The sequence below is a fragment of the Dendrobates tinctorius genome, unplaced genomic scaffold, assembly GCF_039654945.1.
Source record: "Dendrobates tinctorius isolate UK_male_01 unplaced genomic scaffold, ASM3965494v1 ptg000017l, whole genome shotgun sequence".
Classification (NCBI taxonomy): Eukaryota; Metazoa; Chordata; class Amphibia; order Anura; family Dendrobatidae; genus Dendrobates; species Dendrobates tinctorius.
Genome location: NW_027361685.1, coordinates 5,265,316 through 5,281,055, shown reverse-complemented (window position 1 = coordinate 5,281,055; position 15,740 = coordinate 5,265,316). Strand labels below are relative to the sequence as shown.

Genomic DNA, 15,740 nt, shown 5'->3' with positions numbered 1-15,740 from the left:
GGATGGATGGGTCAAGGATCGCAAGATTTTAGCCAAAAACCTCCTTCCCTCAGTTGGAACATAGAAAATGGGTCGTGACCTCTGTAATTACAAACAAAGGTGTCTGCACCAAATATTAAAAGTTATCCACTACCCTAATTCGTTTAATTTTGCATTCATTAATCTTACCATTATGTGCCAGTAATGGATCCATACTCTTATTATAGTAATATATACCTTTATAAGGCAGATAGCATCACTTGGTGTCTGCCAGATGCAGCTCTGATGTTTATCAATCACTTCTTGTCCCCCGGCGTACTGCGCTCTAATACTACAAGCTCCACTATGCGTTGCAGTGGCCTGTGAGCCAGCACTTAGCACGCCTTCTCCATTTTTCACACAAACTCCTCCCTGCCTCCTCACCATCACTATAAATATACACACACACTGTATATATGTATACATAGACATATGCATACACATTTCCTATTCTTTGGCATGTTTGTCACACATGTATCAGATCACCAAACAAATGTAAATATTAGCCAAAGATAACACAAAATGCAGTTTTTTAATGAAGATCTTTATTATATAGGGAAAAAGAAATCCAAACCTTCAGGGCCCTGTGTGAAAAAGTGATTGCCCCTAAACCTTATAACTGGTTGGGCCACTCTTAGCAGCAACAACTGCAATCAAGCGCTTGCAATAACTGGCAGTGAGTTTCTGGAGGAATTTTGGCCACTCATGTTAGTAGAATTTCCAAGCATGGACCGCCTTGTTAAGGTAATGACACAACAGCCTCTCAATTGCATAGCTCCCAACCATCCCAGATTCAGCTGGACTGTCATGTCCCGTCTCAGCTGTTCTCCCAACCTCTATATTCCTCTCTCCGACATTTTCATTGCTCCTGTAGCTCCTCCTGCTCGGAGGGATTGGCCGCTTCTCTCTGCTAAGTGCATAAATTAGATTATAGATTCACTTCCTCTCCCTTCAGTGATTGGTCTCCCCAGGAGTATGAGCTTCCATCTCAGTCTCCACAGGCTGCTGCTTTACCAGTGAGCCACAGCTCACAATGCTGGAGATGGGAGAATTTGGTCATATTGCCAGCAGTGAACTCAGAAGCAGAGTATACATATCCATAGCAATACATTGTGTATAAGAATGCTTTTTATGGTGCCTGTATACTGAGGGGAAGAAAAATATATTTTTTTGTTCCTATAAAAGTATTAAAAATAATAAGCAATTACAAAAATGTATTTTTTTATGTTACACTCCCAGATCCCAAACCCACAGCCTCAACATTACTGACAGGCACTGTAAGCTGCTGAGCCACAAGCTCTGGTGAAGTGACTGCAGGATTGTGTGCACTTGATCTATATTCCAGGCTCTGACTACAGGCAGATTATTCAGATAGAAGTACACTGCTGTGTACAATGGATGTTTCTGTATTCTAGAGGAGAATAAGAGATTTTTTCATCCTATAATATTACTAATAATAATGTCCCCCCCCTTTCGGCCCATTCAAAATAAAACAATAGAAAAACCAAACATACACAAATTTGTTATCGCCGCGTTCAGAATCGCCTGATCTATCAATAAAGAAAGGAACAAACTGATCACTAGACGGTGTAGTGAAAAAAAAAGGCAAAATGCCAGAATTAAGGTGTTTTGGTCGCCGCGACATTGTATTAAAATGCAATAACGGATGTTCAAAAGATCGTATCTGCACCAAAATGGGATCAATAAAAACATCAGCTCGGCGTGCAAACAATAAGCCCTCACCCAACCCAAGATCATGAAAAATGCAGACGCTACGGGTCTCAGAAAGTGGCGCAATTTTTTTTCCAACAAATTTTGGATTTTTTGTCACCACTTAAATAAAAAAGAACTGAGACCTGTTTGGTGTCTATGACCTTGTAATGAGTTGGAGAATCATAATGGCAGGGCAGTCTTAGCAATTGGTGAATATGGTAAAAAGAAAATCCCCAAAAAGTTGTGGAGTTGCACTTTTTTTGCAATTTCATCGCCCTTGGAATTTTTTCCCATTTTTGAGTACACGATATGGTGAAACCAATGATGTCGTTCGAAAGCACAACTTGTCCCGCAACAAACAAGCCCTAACATGGCCATACTGACGGAAACATAAAGAAGTTATGGCTGTGGGAAGAAGGGGAGCGAAAAACAGAAACGCAAAAACGAAAAAGGGCAAGGTCTCTAAGGGGTTAACAAACCCCTATTTTTCCTTCCCCATTCTCCTCCTTAACCCTTTCTCCCCTTTCTCCCGCCTCTCTCTTTCATGACTTTACATTTCTCTTTTTGCTGTTGTTTGGTTCTTCTCTGTATTACTGGGTATTTATAATCTGTCGCCCCTTTTTCTTTACCCCATTTATGTAAATAAATCCTTAATAAAAACTACTTTACCATAAAAGGCGCCCGCTGGGCGCCCAAGGCACGCGGCTGATCTGTGCCGATTTGGGGCTTTTCTCTCTCTAATAAAATCGCAGGTAAAAAACTGCAGAAACTTTATTAAGTGCAGAATCAAAGCTTTTCTGTCCTCTAAAAAGCGCAATAAAAACGCGGCTTCACCTCTGCACCAAGAACGCATCAAATAAGGGGGAGAAGATCGTTATTGTAGATGGTGCGGATCCTGCAGAAAACAAAAAACACCGTATTGCAATGTGTGAACACGGCCTTACAGACACAAATAAGCCGGATGTCGTATAGTGACGCTACATAAAGAGGAGAACGTTCTGGAGGCTCCGACTGTGAATGATGGCACAAAAAATAATCCCCAGGTCCCACGCACGCTGGACCAGAGAGCCATGAATCCACCTGCTCATCTGTAGTCCCAACTGTCCCGGATACAGCGGTCAGTCCCAGATTTGGGTCTACGTCCTGCAGTCTCAGGCGTCTGCTGAATATCCCTCACTACCAGCATCCCTCTGACAACTCCTCCTGCCGGGGGAGAAAGCAGTGGTAAATGGCCGTGGATTAGGGTGAGGCCAAAGTTTGCTGCTATGTGCGCCGCATGCTCTGTGCCTTTATCTGTGCTTCAAAAGTTGTGAGGTGTGTACAGTTACTTGGTGTAACATTGGTGGATGTGGACCCACTGCACCATCGGCCAGGCTTACCCTAGAGAGGTGTAACTGGGTGTCCACCAGGTCTTCACTAGAGCTACTGGTGGACAGGATAGGCCGGAAAGCCGGTAGACACCAGGAACTACTCCAGGGTAGTCCCCAAGACTACCTCAGCTGATTGGTGGGTCAGAGACACAAGTGTGCGGAACAACAGGCAAAGTGAACTGCCTAGGAACCAACATCCAGCAGAAAGCGGATGGTGGAGCTGCCTAATATAGGACCTGCCGGCACAGGATAGGCTGGGGAACCTAATCTGTGAAGGACACAGCAGGGTTAAATTCCTGTAGAGACTGGCCAATCCCCCAAGGCTAAATGGAAGCAACATGCTGAGAAGCTGCAGTGGCCATAGTGAGTAGGGAGGTGCTGAGCGGGCATGTGAGGCACCACCATAACACCTGGTTAGAAGCCCACTCAGATGTTTCCCCACCTGAGCTGAACCCCGTACACACGTGGCTCCGTACACCTCGTACACATGCGGCTCCGCTCCGTACACCTCGTACACACACGGCTCTGCTCTGTACACCTCGTACACACACGCAGCTCCGTACACCTCGTACACACACGGCTCCGCTCCGTACACCTCGTACACACACGGCTCCCAACCGTCTCGATTCCCGCCGGGAAGTCCCATTTTTGACATCCACCTCCCGCGTCCCGCCAGGGATGCTATTTTTCCCCCATCCAGCACCATGACAACCAGCACAGCAGAGTCCTGCACACACTGAGGCCCCTGATCATGTGACCCCTGACTCCTCCCCTTTGTGACCTCATCACAGGTCCTCTGCACAGAGCAGCCATATATGTGGAGTGCGGCTCTGCAGGTTAGTGATGGGCAGTCCGGCTCTTCTGGCTCCTTTCCCCACTTTTCTCCCTCCTGTCCCTTCACTATAAAGCCTGGGCCTCATTATACAGCTGTACAGGGGTCTAGTGAAGGCTTTTTAGCCCTTTCCTCAGACTGTAGCTCCTGGGCACAGGCCCTCACTCCTGTCCCTTCACTATAAAGCCTGGGCCTCATTATACAGCTGTACAGGGGTCTAGTGAAGGCTTTTTAGCCCTTTCCTCAGACTGTAGCTTCTGGGAACAGGCCCTCACTCCTGTCCCTTCACTATAAAGCCTGGGCCTCATTATACAGCTGTACAGGGGTCTAGTGAAGGCTTTTTAGCCCTTTCCTCAGACTGTAGCTACTGGGATCAGGCCCTCACTCCTGTCCCTTCACTATAAAGCCTGGGCCTCATTATACAGCTGTACAGGGGTCTAGTGAAGGCTTTTTAGCCCTTTCTTCAGACTGTAGCTCCTGGGAACAGGCCCTCACTCCTGTCCCCTCACTATTGATAGGAACTGAAGGAGTTAAATTGAGTTCTGTCTATGTTGCATTCTCTTGTTTAAAACCTTATCTGTTCTTCAAGGAGATGTCTCAGACATCTCCCTTGTGAACCAAGGTCAAATACCTCTGCTTTTTCGCCTAAATGACTTTCTTTGTCGAAAACAAGTTGTAAAATCATTTGTACTGCGCATGTCTGTAAAATGTTTAAATTCTTTACTATAAAAGACGGAAGCCTAACTGATAAGCCAGAGGCGTCTTGAGAGGCATCCCGAGTGGTATTATACAGCTGGTGTCTGTGTAGTTCTTCTCGACGGAGCTGATTTAATTAGAGACATATGATGCTTCACACCTAAGAACATCGGTCCTTCAGATGAAAGAGTAATCTGAGGGATCCCGACAGTTTCCTGGTGCCCGAAACAGGGACCTGATATAGGCACCTCTCCAAGACTACCCGATCTACAGACCACTCCAGTTACTGATGAAATTGTGAACAGCAGACCTAAACACCTGGCCAGGTAAGAGATCAATTTTTCTCTTCTCTGCTCTTCATAATCTATCATTATAACTAAGGTCCGTATAAAGGGGAATCTAGTAGAGGAGGGGGCCGTAAAATCAGGTCCATATAAGAACTCTGAGGAAATCGGGTGTGACATGCATATGTAATTTCTGCTCGAATGAGAGGTTACTGTAGGTTCTGTGTGTGCACAGCTATTTTTAGAAAAAGAGCTGATGCAAATCAAAATGGGAGAGGTCTGACATTACGGAATATAAGGCTGGGTGAACAGTTCATACTGCGCAGCCCGGACGGACAAGTTTTTCACAATAGACGGTTCCGCACTAGGAATAGAGGAGGTTGTTGAATGGCTACTTTGATTTGAAAGGTTGTGGAAAGTAGAAAAATAAGCTGCACAGTAGGTATTCGTTCAAAGAGTGGTGATATTGCCTAACTGGGTCATGTGACAGCGTCCTTTCGGGGAGGTCACCGCCTAAGCTTAAATCAACACCCTTTACGAATAAACCTTGTGACAGATAAGAGTGTGACCGAATGAGCACAGGACCGTGAAATGAGCCTGTGACAGGATATGACTGAAGAACCCCAGTAGATGGACACTTTATTTACAATCCTGTGTGTTGTGGGAGTATTTCTGTTCGGATGCTACCTAGCATATAAGTACACGAAACACGTAGTACACCGAGGAACAGACACTCCATTTAGCCTGTTAGCACCTTAGGAAGAAGGTAACGAGGTATAGTAGAGCCTAGTCTTGAGCTTACCCAATACACCACCTAAGGCAGGGGACTAACAGGAAGACAACAAGAGAGACAGGATAAGAATAAAAGATAAGATGGGGAACAGTCAGGGAAAGACACCTGAAGAAGGAAATCGGTTATGTGATATAATTGAGGATAGATATGGAAGTAGTGCAGCAAAGAACCTGGAAAAAGTATTAATCAAATCCAAAGTGCAAGATAGGCAGGCTGTGTGAATCCTTGTATATATGTCTATGAGAACCTCTGAATAAGATGAGAGATGAGTAATTGAGTAAAAAAAAAAAAAAAAAAAAAAAATCAGTGAATGAGCACGTATGAATGAATCATCACACATCATTTTTGTGTCAAGAGATTTGTGACCTTTCTAGTTGTGGGGGAATCCCGGACAGATGCGTTATAGATATTTCAAATCTACATCTGAGACTGAATGAATTGAGTAATGATATAGTTCGTGTTATATGTGGCATTACATTGTAAAGTTTCCTGAATGCATTTGGCCAGAAAAAGGGCAAGGCATGGTTAATCTCATTATACAGTTATCTGCCCTTACAGTGAAATCCCGTGATTTTGAGTTTCTTTGTGGAAATTGATTTTGATAAGTCTAAAGAACTACAGAATTCTGTGAAGGACGACGCTGCATTCTGACGGGAGGGGTGAAGGATGGAGCTGCGTAGTTTTTCTTCTCCCTTCGCTCTTATCTCTGCTGAGTGTGAGCTGTGCTCAAAATTCTCTGTAATTCTATCCGTAAGGTACACGCTGAAAGATTTGTGCATTTTAAAGCAACAGTACTTAATTGAAGATTGGAAGTTAAAAGTAAGATATGGTGCCTAATTTAGAAGGGAATTGTAAGTGATTGCTTGGTCATTAATGTGTTTGAACCTGCTTCTAGTTGTGTGATTGATTTGTATAGCAAATTGTGTCAAATTACAAGAGACAGAGAAGGAAGGAAGCAGTAAAACAAGTGGGACAAATATTGAAAAAGGCAAAAATACCAGAGTGTGAATGTTTGGATGTACAAAAAGGCACAGACAAGGGAAGAAAATAGCAAGTGAATAAATGATGCTTGAGAATGTGCAGCAGTATGGAAGGTGTAGTATGAATGTTTGATTGACAAAGTGTAACCAGAGACCCAGACAAAATAGATGGACTTGTAAACACTGTGGTCAGACTCAGACAAACCCAGACTGAATAGCTACTTGTGTGACCTGTGCTACTGACCTAAGAGAATTGCACTAAATCCTATCCAGACAAGATCATAAGAAGCTGACATAATAGTGTGGATAGTGGGTAGTGGGGACATTGGCCCTTGAGGAGTAAGCTGACAGTAGACATCAGACGGCCAACCCCATCAGGACCTAGAAGTGTGACTAGAATAAGAAAGATACAGGTGTATTATCCCTGGAGCCCCTCTGACCAGCTAGCTTTGCTGAAGCAGCTGCCTGCCCCTGAAGACCAACCATTCCCGTTTTACAGACACATAAAGGAAGTACAGCAGACATATAAGTGTACCTGGGCAGACCTAGAGAGGTTGGTGAGTTTAAAGGCAGGTGACGCACTAGATCATATAATTAAGACACACACAGATGTGACAAAGAATCAGGCTTGGGGCATGGATGATAAATCTGCACGATCTGGGGAGACGTACTGTGAGTCACTAAGACAATGGGCTGCAGTGGAACAATCAGAGCAGTCTGTACTCCTGACTAATGTGACACAGCAAAGAGGAGAGAGAGAGTAGAGATATACCTTGGACGGTTACAGCTGAAATGGGCAGACATGGGGTACATTTGCATAAACCCACTTGATGTTAGAATACTGGTGAATGCATTCATTGACGGTATGAACAAAGACTTACGAGACGCAGTACAGACAGTCAGACCTGAATGGAGACATGTAGATCCGAAAGACCTCCTTAAGGTAGCTAAAGAAATTGAGCAAACAAGGACAATAAAACGACCTGTCATGTATGCTGGAGCACAAGGAAAAAAGTGGAGACGTAATAGGAAAGGCATGTGAGATGACACTGACGATCCATGCCATACTCCTACAAGTTCAATCAAAACATCTGTCTATGGCCAGACAGCTCCGACTTGAGTGTGCTCTACTAATTCCTGAGTATGTCACTCCTCAAAAGATGTAACGTTCTGAATCCAGCCACCCTCCTGCCTGTGGATTCAGAAAAGGGGGAATTGGTGACCGTATGGGCAAGTGAGGAAGGATACTTTGACATGACGCATGAACATGTCTGCATAGAACTGATGAGTCAGGAGACAGTTGGGTTTGCACACATTCATGAAAAACCTGTTCCTAATGCAGACTTTGAGTTTCTTTTTTGTAGATGGCCCCAGATACCACCAGGATGGACGATTCTACACTGGATATGCAGTAGTATCCTCACATGAGGTGATCCGAGCGGAACCACTCTCTCCTCACATGTCGGCGCAGGAGGCAGAGTTGAAGGCACTCACTGAGGCGTGTAGAGCCGCTGCAGGTAAAGTCGCTAATATTTTCACAGATTCGAAGCCCATTAAAAATGCAGAGCTGGTGAAACAATTGATGGAGGCATTGATGTTACCAGTCCAGGTTGGCATTGTCAAGGTAAAAGCACACACAAAGGTGACTCCGTGGAGGTAGAGGGCAATAGAAGGGCGAACGAGGCTGCTAAAATAGCACAAGGCGGCCTAGAGAGAGCAGTGGACGGTGGCGGGGAGTCAGCGTATTCCAGCCACATTGGGTCTAGATGTCCTGAAATCCCTCCAGCAAAAGGCTGCCCAAACAGAGAAGGTACACCGGGGGAGACTGGAAGCTGAGCTGAACTCAAATGGAGTATGGGAGAATAAGGATAAAATGTGCCCACCAAAGTCCCTGTTCCCAATCATGGCGCAAGCAGCACATGGCCCCAATCACACCTCAAAAAGTCACATGTGTGCCATGGTAGATGCCTTCTGGATCGCTCCTGGCTTCAGTTGCGCAGCCGCGAAACTTGTACAATCATGCCTCATCTGTGCACAGCACAACCCAGGTAAAACAGTAAAAGTCCCTAAGAAAGCGACACCTAGGCCTCTCTACCCGTTTCAGAGACGGCAGATTGACGACATACAGCTACCAAGGTAGGAGTGTATGCAAATATCCTAGTATGTGTAGATCTCTTCTCTGGATGGCCAGAGGCCTACCCGGTGAAAACGGCTACAGCTCGAGCCACTGCAAAGAAACTGGTGATGGAACTAGTACCACGATTCGGTGTCCCTGAAACAATTGAATCAGACAGAGATCCAGATAGTGTGGAAGGAACTCACTGTCTACAACCTGGTGATTACGTATATGTCAAGAAACACTCCAGAAAGACCCTTGAACCCCGATATCAAGGACCTTACCAAGTACTCCTAACAACGCCTACTTCTGTTAAGTTGGAAGGACAACCAACCTGGATCCACGCATCGCATTGCAAACTAGCCACAGGAGTTAACAAAGCATAAGAGTGCATAATGTTTTGGTTTGGTTTTGTTGCATTATCTGTAATAATGGTAGCTGCGTGGGACAATCTAAATTCTCCAATGTCCTTGAATAATAAGTTTATACAACATCATGAAAAAATACTAAATGATTGGTCAAAAGACACTCAGTCTCCAGCAGATTGCTGGATCTGCACACATTCACCAATATCGGCCACTAGTATTCCGTTCCTTGTTATTCCTGTGCCACCCGAGGAATTATTTGCCTGGACCAGTTGTTCTGATACACTCGCTAATAATGCCACAAATAATGTGAAGTTATGGAACACAACTGTTGGAATACCTATTGTGGGATGGGTAGGATACCTTTGGTGGCAGGGTAATCTTTCAGGAAGTAACACATACCTTCAATATCTGGCATATAAAGGGGGGCTTGGGTACCCAGGAATAGAACTCGATTAACCTACCTGGGGCAAATTCCAATGTATGGCCTACAAGTTAGTTTTAATGTAACTTCCCACTCTACTGATGCCTTCAAACCAATACTGCTAGAAAGAAGGTTGCATAATACGTCCTGGGAGTATTCCAATTTATTTCCCCAGGGCAATAATGAAACTTGTTTTAATATTTCAGGTAATATACCTTGCAACGAGTCATCTGGATATGAGAAAGGAACTCCCACCTGTGGAAATCCCGATGTAGGGTATTGTAGCCCTTTAGGACAACTTCCAAATTGGTGTATGCTTCAGAATGTATCTGCGTTCATAGATTTAGTTCATAGACTGGTATTACAACATTCAGCCCTATGGGACCTACCTAGTGACATGTACTGGGTATGTGGAGACAATGCATATAAATGGTTGCCAGTAGGGGTAAAAGGTGCTTGTACTCTGGGTCGTTTGACTCCAGCTACCTTTGTTATTCCGAATGACCAGTTGAATACTCAGAGCATACCTAAACACACGTTGTACAAAAGAGCTGCTGACAATACACCTCGCCTCTCTGGGAGACCACATATAGTGCAGATGAGTGTGGCTAATAAAATTGTCAGCTCTATTTTTATTTATCCTATGATTACTCAAATGTGGGATAAATTAGTTAGAGCTACAGATTACTTAGATGACCAAATATGGGATATATTGGATATATTGAACACCACCGTTGCTGTCCAAAATCAGCTCATCATAGCCACTAATCAGCATACCATAGTATTAGATTATTTAACTGCAGCACAAGGAGGTATGTGTCAAGTCATCGGACCAGCTTGCTGTCATTATATAGATCCCAACAGCATTATAAAGTTAAAATTGAAAATAGAGGATGTTATCGTACTGTTAGAGATCAGTACGATAAAGACAATGATCGTACTAAGGATAGTTGGTGGTCAGATACATTCTCCTTTCTTAATCCAGCTAATTGGTTTAAGGGTATTGGAGGCTGGATAGCTGGGATTATACTAAGTCTATTACGTATTGTTGTTTGTATCTTCGTAATATATGTGCTATTGAAACTTGTTTTTTGGTGTATCTCTGTATGCAAGAAAAGATGTAGAAATAGATAAGGAAGTTTGACTGTAAACAACAAGAATTTAATTATTATTCCTTTGAGTCCTAGATTGACATCTCATTTCTGGCATGAAGGAGCGTACTCTTGCAGTGATGGACGTGGCTTCAGTATCTGGGGGATGGAGAAGGTAGAAGACCTGTCTCCCTTGGGCAACCCGTCGGCCTGGGATAGTACCTGGTGAACGAGCCACTATCCGCTGTTGTTGCAGGATCCAGTGTTCCAGACTGTGGAAAATGAAGATGTCAAAGGGGGGAATGATAGGAACTGAAGGAGTTAAATTGAGTTCTGTCTATGTTGCATTCTCTTGTTTAAAACCTTATCTGTTCTTCGAGGAGATGTCTCAGACATCTCCCTTGTGAACCAAGGTCAAATACCTCTGCTTTTTCGCCTAAGTGACTTTCTTTGTAGAAAACAAGTTGTGAAATCATTTGTACTGCGCATGTCTTTAAATGTTTAAATTCTTTACTATAAAAGACGGAAGCCTAACTGATAAGCCAGAGGCGTCTTGGCAGGCATCCCGAGTGGTATTATACAGCCCGTGTCTGTGTTATCCTTCTCGACGGAGCAATTGATTAGAGACATATGGTGCTTCACACCTAAGAACATCGGTCCTTCAGATGAAAGAGTAATCTGAGGGATCCCGACAACACATATCTCCAGCAAGTCAGGCCTAGTCTACACATATCTCCAGCAAGTCATGCCTAGTCTACACATATCTCCAGCAAGTCAGGCCTAGTCTATACATATCTCCAGCAAGTCATGCCTAGTCTACACATATCTCCAGCAAGTCAGGCCTAGTCTATACATATCTCCAGCAAGTCATGCCTAGTCTACACATATCACCAGCAAGTCAGGCCTAGTCTACACATATCTCCAGCAAGTCATGCCTGGTCTACACATATCTCCAGCAAGTCATGCCTAGTCTACACATATCACCAGCAAGTCATGCCTAGTCTACACATATCTCCAGCAAGTCATGCCTAGTCTACACATATCACCAGCAAGTCATGCCTAGTCTATACATATCTCCACCAAGTCAGGCCTAGTCTACACATATCTCCAGCAAGTCAGGCCTAGCCTACACATATCTCCAGCAAGTCAGGCCTAGCCTACACATATCTCCAGCAAGTCAGGCCTAGTCTACACATATCTCCAGCAAGTCATGCCTAGTCTATACATATCTCCACCAAGTCAGGCCTAGTCTACACATATCTCCAGCAAGTCATGCCTAGTCTACACATATCTCCAGCAAGTCATGCCTAGTCTATACATATCTCCACCAAGTCAGGCCTAGTCTACACATATCTCCAGCAAGTCAGGCCTAGTCTACACATATCTCCAGCAAGTCAGGCCTAGTCTACACATATCTCCAGCAAGTCAGGTCTAGTCTATACATATCTCCAGCAAGTCATGCCTAGTCTACACATGTCTCCAGCAAGTCAGGCCTAGTCTACACATATCTCCAGGGAGTCATGCCTAGTCTACACATATCTCCAGCGAGTCATGCCTAGTCTACACATATCTCCAGCAAGTCAGGCCTAGTCTACACATATCTCCAGCAAGTCAGGCCTAGTCTACACATATCTCCAGCAAGTCAGGCCTAGTCTACACATATCTCCAGCAAGTCAGGCCTAGTCTACACATATCTCCTGGGAGTCATGCCTAGTCTACACATATCTCCAGCGAGTCATGCCTAGTCTACACATATCTCCAGCGAGTCAGGCCTAGTCTACACATATCTCCAGCGAGTCATGCCTAGTCTACACATATCTCAAGTGCTGCGGAATATGTTGGCGCTATATAAATAAAAATTATTATTATTATTATTATCTCCAGCAAGTCAGGCCTAGTCTATACATATTTCCAGCAAGTCAGGCCTAGTCTACACATATCTCCAGCAAGTCAGGCCTAGTCTACACATATCTCCAGCGAGTCAGGCCTAGTCTGTACATATCTCCAGCGAGTCATGCCTAGTCTACACATATCTCCAGCGAGTCATGCCTAGTCTACACATATCTCCAGCGAGTCATGCCTAGTCTACACATATCTCCAGCAAGTCAGGCCTAGTCTATACATATCTCCAGCGAGTCAGGCCTAGTCTATACATATCTCCAGCGAGTCATGCCTAGTCTACACATATCTCCAGCGAGTCATGCCTAGTCTACACATATCTCCAGCGAGTCATGCCTAGTCTACACATATCTCCAGCAAGTCAGGCCTAGTCTATACATATCTCCAGCGAGTCATGCCTAGTCTACGCATATCTCCAGCGAGTCAGGCCTAGTCTATACATATCTCCAGCAAGTCATGCCTAGTCTACACATATCTCCAGCAAGTCATGCCTAGTCTACACATATCTCCAGCGAGTCAGGCCTAGCCTATACATATCTCCAGCAAGTCATGCCTAGTCTACACATATCTCCAGCAAGTCAGGCCTAGTCTATACATATCTCCAGCGAGTCATGCCTAGTCTACACATATCTCCAGCGAGTCAGGCCTAGTCTACACATATCTCCAGCGAGTCAGGCCTAGTCTACACATATCTCCAGCGAGTCATGCCTAGTCTATACATATCTCCAGCGAGTCAGGCCTAGTCTATACATATCTCCAGCGAGTCAGGCCTGGTCTATACATATCTCCAGCGAGTCATGCCTGGTCTATACATATCTCCAGGAAGTCAGGCCTAGTCTACACATATCTCCAGGAAGTCAGGCCTAGTCTTATTTACCCACCAAGTCCTGTGAATAGCAGACACATTCGTCTACCCAGAGGAGGTGAAGTCATGCCTCAGCCCCGTGACAGACATCCACATAGGAGACGTGATGTGTGCAGCTTAGCTGCCGAGGATCAGAAGAAAAAGAAGAGCGCTCGATGGGTGAAACCCGCGCAGGATGATTTACTCTCAGTACAAGTAAGAACCCGGACTTGTGATCTTACAGGAACGGCTCAGCTGCCGGAAACATCAAGGCTGACGCGGTGGTGGATTAGAGAAGAAGTGGATGGTGAACGCCACCAGCGTCTATATGTCCTGAAGTCACGTTCTGGAGCCACACACAACCTTCAGGGCATCCTCACAGTGAGCCGTCACAGCTCCACCGCTCTGCCCAGGAAATCTTATTTGTAAAATTCTAGAACGCCTTGAAAATAACAATAAACTGACAACTGGGCGTTACCAGCAAAGGGCGAGTCCCTACACTGGACAATATCATTCAGGAGCGACGATGGCTGCTCTGTGCGCACAGGACCTGTGATGAGGTCACAGGAGGGGAGGAGTCAGGAGTCACATGATCAGGGGCCTCAGTGTGTGCAGGACTCTGCTGTGCTGGTTGTCATGGTGCTGGATGAGGGGAAGTTTCTGTGTGGGGTCAGGAGGGTATACAGGGTGGATGTAGCGGAGCCGTGTGTGTACGAGGTGTACGGAGCGGAGCCGTGTGTGTACGAGGTGTACGGAGCGGAGCCATGTGTGTACGAGGTGTACGGAGCGGAGCCGTGTGTGTACGAGGTGTACGGAGCGGAGCCGTGTGTGTACGAGGTGTACGGAGCGGAGCCATGTGTGTACGAGGTGTACGGAGCGGAGCCCTGTGTGTACGAGGTGTACGGAGCGGAGCCGTGTGTGTACGAGGTGTACGGAGCGGAGCCGTGTGCGTACGAGGTGTACGGAGCGGAGCCGTGTGTGTACGAGGTGTACGGAGCGGAGCCATGTGTGTACGAGGTGTACGGAGCGGAGCCGTGTGTGTACGGAGCGGAGCCCTGTGTGTACGAGGTGTACGGAGCGGAGCCATGTGTGTACAAGGTGTACGGAGCGGAGCCACGTGTGTACGAGGTGTACGGAGCGGAGCCGTGTGTGTACGAGGTGTACGGAGCGGAGCCGCGTGTGTACGAGGTGTACGGAGCGGAACCGCGTGTGTACGAGGTGTACGGAGCGGAGCCGCGTGTGTACGAGGTGTACGGAGCAGAGCCGCGTGTGTACGAGGTGTACGGAGCGGAACCGCGTGTGTACGAGGTGTACGGAGAGGAGCAGCGTGTGTACGAGGTGTACGGAGCGGAGCCGCGTGTGTACGAGGTGTACGGAGAGGAGCAGCGTGTGTACGAGGTGTACGGAGCGGAGCCGTATGTGTACGAGGTGTACGGAGCGGAGCCGCGTGTGTACGAGGTGTACGGAGCGGAGCCGCGTGTGTACGAGGTGTACGGAGCGGAGCCGCGTGTGTACGAGGTGTACGGAGCGGAGCCGTGTGTGTACGAGGTGTACGGAGAGGAGCAGCGTGTGTACGAGGTGTACGGAGCGGAGCCGCGTGTGTACGAGGTGTACGGAGCGGAGCCGCGTGTGTACGAGGTGTACGGAGCGGAGCCGTGTGTGTGCGAGGTGTACGGAGCGGAGCCGTGTGTACGAGGTGTACGGAGCGGAGCCGCGTGTGTACGAGGTGTACGGAGCGGAGCCGCGTGTGTACGAGGTGTACGAAGCGGAGCCGTGTGTGTACGAGGTGTACGGAGCGGAGCCGCGTGTACGAGGTGTACGGAGCGGAGCCGTGTGTACGAGGTGTACGGAGCGGAGCCGTGTGTGTACGAGGTGTACGGAGCGGAGCCGCGTGTGTACGAGGTGTACGGAGCGGAGCCGTGTGTGTACGAGGTGTACGGAGCGGAGCCGCGTGTGTACGAGGTGTACGGAGCGGAGCCGTGTGTGTGCGAGGTGTACGGAGCGGAGCCGTGTGTACGAGGTGTACGGAGCGGAGCCGTGTGTGTACGAGGTGTACGGAGCGGAGCCGCGTGTGTACGAGGAGTACGGAGCGGAGCCGTGTGTGTACGAGGTGTACGGAGCGGAGCCGCGTGTGTACGAGGTGTACGGAGCGGAGCCGTGTGTGTGCGAGGTGTACGGAGCGGAGCCGTGTGTGCGAGGTGTACGGAGCGGAGCCATGTGTATGAGGTGTACGGAGCGGAGCCGCGTGTGTACGAGGTGTACGGAGCGGAGCCGCGTGTGTACGAGGTGTACGGAGCGGAGCCGTGTGTGTACGA

At 46.9% G+C, this 15,740-nt stretch overlaps 1 protein-coding gene across 1 annotated transcript in view; it reads left to right on the top strand.

Annotated features, from left to right (window-relative positions):
* The first annotated feature begins 13,512 nt into the window (after positions 1-13,512).
* LOC141082409 (uncharacterized) overlaps positions 13,513-15,740 on the top strand; it is a 34,046-nt gene continuing 31,818 nt past the window's right edge. Inside the window, exon 1 of the mRNA XM_073566348.1 lies at positions 13,513-13,806. Coding sequence (XP_073422449.1) covers positions 13,513-13,806 — 294 coding nt within the window. The remainder of the gene's footprint in view (positions 13,807-15,740) is intronic.